The sequence below is a fragment of the Fusarium fujikuroi genome, chromosome FFUJ_chr06, assembly GCF_900079805.1.
Source record: "Fusarium fujikuroi IMI 58289 draft genome, chromosome FFUJ_chr06".
NCBI lineage: Eukaryota > Fungi > Ascomycota > Sordariomycetes > Hypocreales > Nectriaceae > Fusarium > Fusarium fujikuroi.
The window spans coordinates 950,326-960,472 of NC_036627.1; the positions used below are offsets into that span (position 1 = coordinate 950,326).

Here is a 10,147-nt window from a genome sequence, read left to right on the forward strand (position 1 = left end):
ACGTCAAGACCAGCCCAAGGCGTCAGTGGTTCCAGACGATGCAGAATGGCTCTCGAGCCCTTTACCGCTCTTCATCTCCACAACATCCCGGCTGATATGATTCTCCCTCGGCCGGATATAGAAAGTAGAGGGCCCCTGTTCGTCTCGTGATGGAAGACGGCATCGCCGGAGTTGCTAATAGGGCGAGTCTTCGGCGGCGGCGGAGGTGATGATGATGATGATGATGGAAATAGAAATCAAAGGCCCAGAACGGAGTTTGCCGTGGGGTTCATCTTTCAGCTGCACTTGCACTGCTGTTGCCTCTTCCAAGTTTGCAAAGATAACTGAAGCAGTAGAGTTCGATCCTTCCCGTTTGTAATATGGAACCGTCCGTTATCCCGTGACGTCCCGTGGTCCGGAAGCGGGAAGTCGAGGTCGGTAAACTCCTTCCCTTCTCCGTCACCATCACCGTCGCCGAACTCAAAAGGAAGTCAGGCAGAGTCACGACTGCTCACGGAGTACGATATCGGGAAGTGTCTTCAGCTCCCGTCAGTTTGGATCGCCGAGGCCGCTCACGGAACCTCCGAAGCTGTTCCCGTGCACATCCGGACCCTTTGGCTCTTGGTCTCGGTTTGGAAAGGACGTCATTTGCATTCCAGTGCCCCTCGAACGCTCTTTACGAAGATTCGTTTTCGGCCAGATCTCGCCCTCCACGTAGTACAGAAACGTCCGCATGCGCCTCTTTCTCTCTATTTCTGCCTCCCAGTCCCGGCGAGCTGGGATGATTACGCGAGCTGGGAGGCGATCCGGGTTTCCTGGTTCGCGGGAGGTAAAGTTGCACTGTGGACAGCTGAAAACGAAGAGCTTTCTCTTCTTCTTCTTCTGCTTTAACTCTATGCGTGGAAAAAGCTTAAACCGAGTTTGGTTTTCCCAATCCAGAGTATCGGGTATGGGCGTGTACGAAGTAGAGTTGTTGATCAGAAGTTGTTGGTGGTGACGAGGCGCAAAACACCAAGGAGAGATTATTGTCAGGTAGAAACGTAACTGGTAAATTCTACCTGCTGTAGCTGTAGCTGTAGCTCCGAGGTAGCATTTCCATACCTTACCCAGCTGAAAGCCACTTCTCCGAGAGACAAGAGATATCGCCATGTCCCTTGATTTGCATTCCTGCTGATGTAGACAACCCTGCAACTTCTTCATCACGATCTTCGCCCGAGTGCCTGATGATCAAAGTAGATTGATGTCTTAGACACGATACTCGTATTGCGGCCGAATGCATTTCTCCCTCTCCCTCCATTCTTCTGGTGTCTCAGAGAATCGCCTCGTTCCGTCGGGACGGTCCATAGCGGTTTTGGTCAGCTGCAATCTCGTGGTTTGGCATGTAGTATAGCTTCATCTCAGTAGCCCCTTTTTTTCTGTCTCTGATTGCATTTTGTGAGGCCACCCGCATTCCATTGCGTGCAAGCATTTCAAGAATGGATATTTGTTTTTACACTGGCATTTCAGCGACATGCCTGTTACTTTCTACATCAGTTCATCATGGATTTCGGAGATTTAGTTCATGCCTGAGTCAAATGCCACTCAATTTGCCTGCCGTTTTGATTATCACAATCCTTCCGTTAGAGACAGACAGATGGACTCATCATTGACTCTGAAACTTCGACACGACGTGCGACGGAAACTTTATCAACATCAACTCGATGAATACTTTTTTCAGGACGGCATTCCCCAGCTTTTAGGGGAATTTCCTTAGGGTGCCATTAACCTTATGGCGGCGGACTCGACGGAAATAGCCTCATAATCACGTTTTGACAGCGGCAGGCAACGTCTGTCTTATCACAGCTTGATCACATAACAGTCAGTTTTAGACACAACTCAACCTTTTCCTTCTCGTATCAGAACTCGTGTCTCGGTGGTAATGGGTAGTAGCCCAAGTCAGCTCAACCAGGATGTAGACTACAGCATCAGCATCAGCATCAGCATCAGCTCTAGACTCTCCCGTCGCTTGATCTTTACTGTTTGCATTACCAATATCTTGCCTCCCCGCTTTCTATGTTTTATTAGTCTCTCGCAGTCACAATCACAATCGCTATCACAATCATATCACCAACGGCTTGCGAGGCTTCTCTTCTTCGAGATTAATTAAGACAGACAATGACTGACTTACACGCCCCCCTTTTTAGTACATCTACAGTCTACGGCTATTCCCTTGGCCGAACTCGCTTGACTCATTTCCACTTTTGCTCCCTTCTTCTCCAGTTCCCACGAGCGTCCACGTCCAGTCAGTCTTGTCTTGGGGACTACGCCTAAGGGCCAAGCACAGTCCAAGCAAAACCTTGCCGCCTCATCAGATCATCGCTTCTCAGTCTGTCTGCCAGTCATTCAGTCCTCATCCACTCACTCACTCACACGCCCCTCAAGTTTGTCCCCCCTCTTGATCGCGGTGTCGGTCAATAGCCCCTCCTCCCCCTCCTCGCCCCCCTTGCTTAGCTACAGTGTCTATTCTAATCCCCTATTCATGTCCAGATCCAGATCCTGATCCGTCCGTATTCCTCACTAGGTATCCCAAACCGTATGCATGCTCTTTCGGCAAGCCCTGCCCTGGCCCTAATCCCCTGCCGTTGGAGCGCATTTCCAGTGAGTGCCTGGGCAGAGAACGTTGCGAACCGGGTCCCTGGAATTGTGATGCACCACGGCAGAAGGGATGTCATTACTACCCCTGGCTCTATCCACTGTAATATCAATCTTTCAATACTAGAGAAAGGCGAAAATGCCGCGTTTATTCAGCAAGACTGCAAACGCCATGCCATCTGTCACGATTCATGGGGATCGTCAGTTTGGCTGACAAGATGAATGTTTCGTTTTATTCTTAGACGCGTTTGAGCTCAGACTTTTCAATATCAAGTAGAGTAACATGCATACGTAGTTTATTAGTAGCCCACCGCTTGGACCATTGGAAACCGGTGTCACGGCTATAATCGTCCGCTAATCTATCAAGTCTACGGCTCGTACCTGAGGCCAGAGTCTGATCTCGTCTCGTCTCATGGCTCTTAGTCCCTCTGTAGCCTCGTGTTGCTAGCACAACAGTTACATCACCAACAAACAAGACTTCAGAGCTCAGACCAACAAATCAATTCACTAAAACTGCCCATGTCTTGCTGACCACATCAGCCAAAGGTCATGTGCTCTTCCCGTCCTCACAGGTAATGAGTGAGTGGGTGAACTGAGAGTGCTCAGACCAACATTCCATATGGAAACCCTCAACTTATTTTCAAACACAAGAAAATGGATTGACAGGGGATGTCCTGGCCGAGAGGGTCTGGGGCGGTGGGAATAGTCCGATGGAGGGAGGGAGGGGTATAGTAATGTCTCTCAATATTTCTCGCCCTCCTCTTCCTCTTCCTCTTCCTCTTCCTCCCCCCTCCCATCCCCCCTTGACAAGGCACACACGCTCACGGCTCACCCAGCACAATCAGCTACTAATGAGACATTTTACACCCTTGAACTTGACTCGAATTGGGTGATCAACGCTAAAAGTCAACGGTTTGATAGACAGCCGCAAAAAGCCTCCTCTCTAGCATCTAGCCTATGCAGTCTGTACTCAGCCTGCCTCAAGGTAGCCTCTCTACCCTCTTCTCCAGAGCCTACTGTAACTAATCCCACTACCCGTTGCATCATCCAGCCATGGTCAGTCCACTACTGCACTGGACCACACTGTACTGTAGGTATGCATGCATGTATGCCGCAAGGCTGCATTTCAAGATGCACTTGATGACTGAGCCCCGTCTCTTACTCTTATTGTCTAGATAGCGGTCAATATCATCTCTAACCATGTGGATCGACTCTGTGATTGTCTTCTCTCTCTTTCTCTTTCTCTTTCTCTTTCTCTTTCTCTCTCTCTCTCTCAGTACTCTCTCTGCTCTGCCTACCCCTCTCTGAGCATACTCCATTCTCTCGCCTACATGCATCTACGCTCTTATCCCACCGCTCTTTGTAAACCAGACCAAGATAGCTAGACTACTGCTGATGGTCTGTCTGTCTGTCTGTCTCCATAGTAAACAAAGAGCCGCCTGTGTAGTCTAGTCCGCCCCCCGCCATTCCATTCCATCCCATCCCCCGCGAGGCCCTTCCCTCTCCTTCTTCTGCTCCTCTCTTGATCAACCGTCAATCGGACAAAGTCAAACGCCGTTTCTGTCCCTTGGGCGAGCCTGGCCTCTGATCCAACCGTGCTGTAATGCCCCTCCAGTCCCCAAAACCTTGTTACTGTCAACGCCTTTCCCGCTTCCGTCCCCCAAACTCTCAGTCTCAGGTACATACATACTTACAACCTAACTGAATGGATGCCCATGCCGTGCGAATCTATATCATCATCAAAATTCAAATCCTTCTGCCTTATTGCTGTACCTACTCCTTCCCACTGGATACCCTGGTAAATCTCAACGGTATCTGCCGAGTATCCGCCGGGAGTCTTCGGGTGACACTCGATGACCATGCATCCGTTGCTTGCCCACTCCCCTAACAAGATCGTTGTGTTCAGTCCATACTGTAGAAGCCCCCCTCGGAGAGGCCTGTTCCCTGCCTGGCCTCTGGCCTGCCTAAATCCTAACTTGGGCATTTCTAGTTGTGAGCTCTAGTCTTTTGTCCCTGCTTGTTGGCTTGGCTTGGCTTGGCTTGGCTTGACTTGATTTGGCCTGAGCCGTTCTCTCTTTCTGTCCTCTTGCCTCCTCGTCCCCTCTCCAGTTTTGTGCATCTCCGCTTACTCTTTAGCTCAGTATAATACGGTGATAATCAACCACGGATTCCACACTCTGGCCCCCAGTTGGTAAATCAATGGGCTATGTGTCTATCAAGTAAATAAAGGTTGGTGGTTTTAGTGCATCACATAAACCCATTCAGTACCTACAGCCAGTGCCAACTCCAACGCCACCTGCTGGTAGGTCCTTTGAATTTAGAGCCACTCATTGGCTCGTTTGCCCCTCTCCGCCTGGACTTGCGCCTGTGACAAACCAATCATTAGCTGGGCACAGCGGAAGCAAGAGCCTAACCACCGAGTCCCAGTCCCGAGAGAGACAGAGAGAGATGTGCTCGACGAGACAGTATGGGATTATACAGGCACGCAGATGTCTTCTCAGCATAAAGTGACCTTGAACTGAAAAACCTCATCACATCACCTACACATCTCGATCAAAATCACAACATATAATTCTGTTTATACATGGTCATCACCCTATTGGATTTGACCATCGCGATCAGTACTCAGGTACGTAGGCAAAAGAACAACAAGAGTTAAAAGAATCTTCAGAATCAACCCCACAGCATTTGCTATCATCCTCCTCTCGGAGCCCTGAGCTCTCTCACTCTGTTTTGCTTGTCATCTTCTCCTCCAGTACCTTTTGATAGGATCTGGCTTTTCTCTTTCCTCCGTTCTCCAGAACACCCTTAAACATCACCCGAGACCATATCGCTACGGCTCTCGTTCTCTCTACCCAGATGGCAACAATAGCAGAACAGACAACATAAACAACACAAATGTACAAACGTGACAAAGCATCAGCATAAATAAAACCAAACCGTATGGTGCCGTGAGGCTATCCGTCTTTCCTGGAAACACATAGTGGCCGACCGATTAAAAATAATACAACGACTTTGCAGTAGTTGCTTTTCGGGCAAAATCCTTCCCCCCTCCGAGAAACGAACAGTCTGTCAAGGACAATTCACATAAAATCAAGTGCCGTATAACAAAACGTCCAATAAACCTTGAGAACCGAACGGAGGGGTTGTTTGTCGCCAAACTCGCGTCTTTTTCTAGATCCTGACAACTTGTCCTGTATTTGTTATCGCGATCCCCCCGCCCGCTGTTTTTCTTTTTCCTCCTCACTTGAGCCACGCTCCTATCACTTCCCGGTCAACGAAAATGTGGACGTGTAGTTGATTCGGAAAGGGTATTAAAAACAATGCATTCGTCATCAACTTGTCGGCAGCCTTCCAGCGGAAACCAACAGACTCTTCGGCAAGCGTTGTCATTCCGTTGACGTGTCCGGCAGCGTCAACTCTCACCATACAATCTCCTTAGCGGCTGACATCTCGTCGTGCGCCAGGCTGACCAGGTACAGGTCGGTTGAGCCTGTCAATCATGGTCTTGTCGATATCGCTTTTGTCTACCAAATTGCTCAGGCTCATGATCGATGTATTTCCTCCTTGGGACTGCTGTCCCTGCCTCGCAGGGGTGGAGGCACCACTAGACCCATTTTGGCCTGTCGGGGAACGACCGCCGGGTGCAGAAGCTGCATAACTACCAGTTGTTGCAGCTTGAGGCAAACTGCCACTCGTTGGGTTTCGTGGGCTCTGTCTTGCACCTTGATATGGAGGGTACCCCACTCCACCAGGGCTGCTGTGGTTTGAAAATTCTGCTGGAGACCTTCTGCGCGGGTCTTCATCCACGGCACTTCGTGGAGGGGGCAGTCTATAGCCTTCATCCTGTTCTTCTGACGTCCTGCGACGTCGTCGCCCTGCAAGCTGGCTGCCGTCATCGGTTCTCGCATCGCCATAAGACGAAAAGGATTCTGTAGGTGACTGGACAGGCGCGTAGTAGTTCCCAGGAGGGGGAGGGGCACTAGCATGCTGATAAGCAGCATGGGGTGGTGGAGGTGCTGGGACTGTGCCTGGGGCCAGTGGTTGCCCATAGGCACCGAAGAGTTGAGTGCCCGGGGGTACACCTCCTGGGAGAGCTGACACGGGGATAAAAGCTGTTGAGCTTGAAGAAGATACGGGCTGAAAGATACATTCTTGGTTCATACGGGCGCAATTCTGGCATTTGCCACCGGGGGCGCTCTGGTAGCCGCTGCAGCGGATCTATAGATAGTCAGCATTTTTGAGCGACAATGGAACAACCTTCAAACATCGCGTCAGTCACAAACCTTTCTCTTCCGGCAATATCTGCAAGCAATTGATGTTCGTTGTCGCGGGGCTGCCTGTGTCAGAGGAGGCGCACTGCCATGTCCGACTGGGTATTCATAAACGCCGGCGGGGATGTGACGGTAGCCTGGGTGGCCATTTGGCGGCGGAGGTCCTGGAGGAGGAGGAGGCTGTCCGCGGTAGTAGGCATAGTAGGGATCCGTGCTATACGCCTCTTGCCCGTATGGTGGACGGCGGTCATCATAGTAGCCACTACGTTGGTCCGGCGGCGGAGGAGGATAGGCCGAAGATCGGGGATCAGATTGCGGCTGCAAAGGCGGAAGGTACTGTTGAGGTTGACCGGGCGGAGGCTGATGGCCGGGAGGAGGGTAGCCATTGACGGTATTGGGAGATGCGTATCGCGGGTCGGCAGGATAGCCACGTCCCGGAGCTGCAGGCGGCGGGCCGTAACCACGGGAGTCGTGGATGGAGGGCAAAGTAACTGATGTAGCCATGCTGGATGGAGGAGCGTCGGAGGGCCGCTGGGCGGTATCCGGCGGAGGGGGATAATGTGACTGGGGTCGAGTGTGAGTGTCTTCTGGGCGGCTCTGCTGGGGATACTCTTTTCGGTAGCTGTCGTCGGCCATGCTATGTTGAGGCGCAAAGGGCCACAGACGGGCAGATGCGGTCAGCGACGATGATACCAGATGCGTGCAGTTGAATGATTTGAGGGACGTTTCTGCAACTGAGCATTTGGCGGTGGAAATAATCCAAGACCAAGGCGAAGTGGAGGGAAAGGGAAATAGCCAAGTACTCTAAACCGAGTCGTCGAGATCCTAGGCTGTCTTTTACTCTCTTGAGCTGTCGCGCGTGTCTTGTGCCTACTGTATTGTAGGTCGACGGGAAGACCGATTGCTGCGAGTCAAGAATGAGTGAGCGAGTGTATGTCTCGGCGGGAGATGACAGCAAATTCCACAAGGTCTTGGAACCGCAATCCTAAGCCTGGCCTGACGGAGGTTCTGGTTCCTGAGAGGCGGAGGAGTATGAAAATGGTCTCTGACGTGGGCGGGAAGAGTGCGGCGGGACAGGCCGACAATTATAGCGAGGGAGGGAATGGGATGGGAGGAACCTCCGATCCAATCTGATCCACGTCGACGGTGTACGTGCGTGCGTGCGTGCGGTGCGGTGCGTGGGAAGAACCAGGAACCACCCAACCGTAAATGGAGCCTGGGGTTTTTGGGGATTGTGGATTGTGGATTTGCTTTGCTTTGCGAAGACTGGGATTTGAGACTTAAGACTTGGTACTGGGGGTGAGGGGAGAAAAAAATAAAATAAAAGAGGGGACAGTTTTGGGCCCTTTTTGCCCTTGCTTTCCCTTTTTTCTTGGGGGTGCGGAAATAGTCAGGTGAGAGACAAAATATGTACTGTCTCCCTCCTACTGGTGCTGGTCTGTCTGTCTGTATGTCTCGCTGTGCGTGTCTGCAAGAGGAGATATCCTCCCAAGGAAGCGTTTGTCGATCGACGTGGGATTGAGATATGTCTGACGCCCCGAAGAAACGGAAAGAGAGCTGTTTGTTCTCGTTCGCGAGGGTCCTTCCTTTTTCTTTTTTCCTCTTTTTTTTTTGGTGAAATTTGTTTCTTTTTCCTTCACGGGCGACAACAGAGCATGTACAAACGAGGTGCCATCCCCTGGACCAAGGTCAAACAAGAATGAGGTTACAGCTTTGATAGAGTGTTTTGATTGCACTTGATGGGAATGCTGATGGAGAAGAGGAGGTTGCGAGTGGAGAGTTGAAGAACTGAGAGATATGTATGATGGAGAAGTAAGAAGGGGAGGTGAGGGAGAGTTGGGTCAATGTTAAGGTGAGGTAAGGGTAAGGTAAATTCAGGGCAGGTGCTATACCTACCACGTCAAGCTACAGGTATCCTGTCCCTACCTACGGTAAGGTCTGTTCCTCTCAGAAGATGTCCTCATCCCATACAATTGCGGCGACAGGGAAGTGGGGAGCTAATAGCAGGGGATGAAGGGGCGTGAGTCTAACGAAAGCGACCAAGAAAGGGTTTGTGCGAGGGGCCAGGCGCAGGTGCAGCGTGCGTGGTGTAGTGTTGTGTAGTGTACGCCGTAGTGCGCAGTGTAGGTAGGTAGTGTGTGCACTGCAGCTAAGGTGCAGCAGAAGGAAGGGTTTTTTTTCTTAGGGCGAGATGTTGTGGATTGGCCGACTAAACTGAACTGGCTGTGGACTGGACGGACTGGCTGGCCTAGGCTGGCTGACTGTCTGGCAGGACAGTGGAGGCAAGTGGCGGAAGGCCAGGGCGGGAGTAAGTTAATGGGACGGATGGGCCGGTGTCGTGCCGTTCCCAGGGAACCGGCCCCAGCTAGTGGAGGTAAGTTAGCAGGGCACCTCATGGACCAAAAACCAGAAAACCACGTTAGGGACAGCTCCCGTCCTCGGGGTACTGTAGTGCACTGTATCTAAGTATGTACTAACGCAGGCAAGCCCCTAAGGCCTAAGACCTAAGACCTGGCACCTAAGGTACCGTACCCGCTGCAGCCCAGCCCGAGCAGCCTGCCCTTGTACTCTGATTTAAGCCCCGGCAAGCACTGTGCTGTACCCAGGAGCCCGGCTACCAGGCGAGTTCGACTAAAATATTACTTGGGTTAGTCTGGAAGCAAAGCTGCGAGTACGGTCAAAATGAGATTCATTCACGATCATGATCTAAGCCAAGTCTCTATCCCGTACCATGCAATATAATAGAGTAACATACAGTACGGACGTGCAAACTGCCCAACACAAACTAATCTGCGCAAGCGCCTATTCTGATACAAGCTACCGATCTGGCAATGGGAGACTATATTTAACAGACTTCCAAAAAGGCAGGCAATAAAGACTTGATGTGGAGGAAACAAAGCATAGGACCGGGTCCAGGGCGTTTCTGGCGTTTCTGGCGTTAGAGTCGAGGGCTAGAAGCCAGCCCGTCTCGGGAGATGAAAAGACCAGCTGAGCACGTACCAGAATGAGAATGAGAATAACAACAATACGGAGTTGAGTGGACTGCCTTGGGTGTCACTGACTGATTCAAGCAAGCTGAGGTTAGGTAGCCAAGTGGAGGAATGGCAAGGCTACACCAGGCTGCCCATATCAATAACACTATTCATGCCCATATGTTCATCGACGCCTCGAGGGCCGAACCGTAAGCGATTGGCTCAGCGTGTATCGCAACGTATTGATTGCATCGTCTTTGTTCTTTTGGACCAGGGCCCCAATTCGAGCCC

The 10,147-nt window shown here is 51.3% G+C and overlaps 2 protein-coding genes; both read right to left on the reverse strand.

Moving 5' to 3' along the window:
* Positions 1 to 528: 528 nt before the first annotated feature.
* FFUJ_05646 (uncharacterized protein) lies at positions 529 to 1,128 on the reverse strand (the record flags this gene model as incomplete). Its single annotated transcript, XM_023578880.1, has 1 exon — positions 529 to 1,128. One exon carries the CDS (start codon positions 1,126 to 1,128, stop codon positions 529 to 531), a length of 600 nt encoding a protein of 199 aa, XP_023431819.1.
* Positions 1,129 to 6,048: 4,920 nt separating this feature from the next.
* FFUJ_05647 (uncharacterized protein) lies at positions 6,049 to 7,520 on the reverse strand (the record flags this gene model as incomplete). XM_023578881.1 has 2 exons in its annotated part: positions 6,049 to 6,831; positions 6,897 to 7,520. The coding sequence occupies 2 exons, from the start codon at positions 7,518 to 7,520 to the stop codon at positions 6,049 to 6,051; spliced, it is 1,407 nt and encodes a 468-aa protein (XP_023431820.1).
* Between the last annotated feature and the right edge of the window lie 2,627 nt (positions 7,521 to 10,147).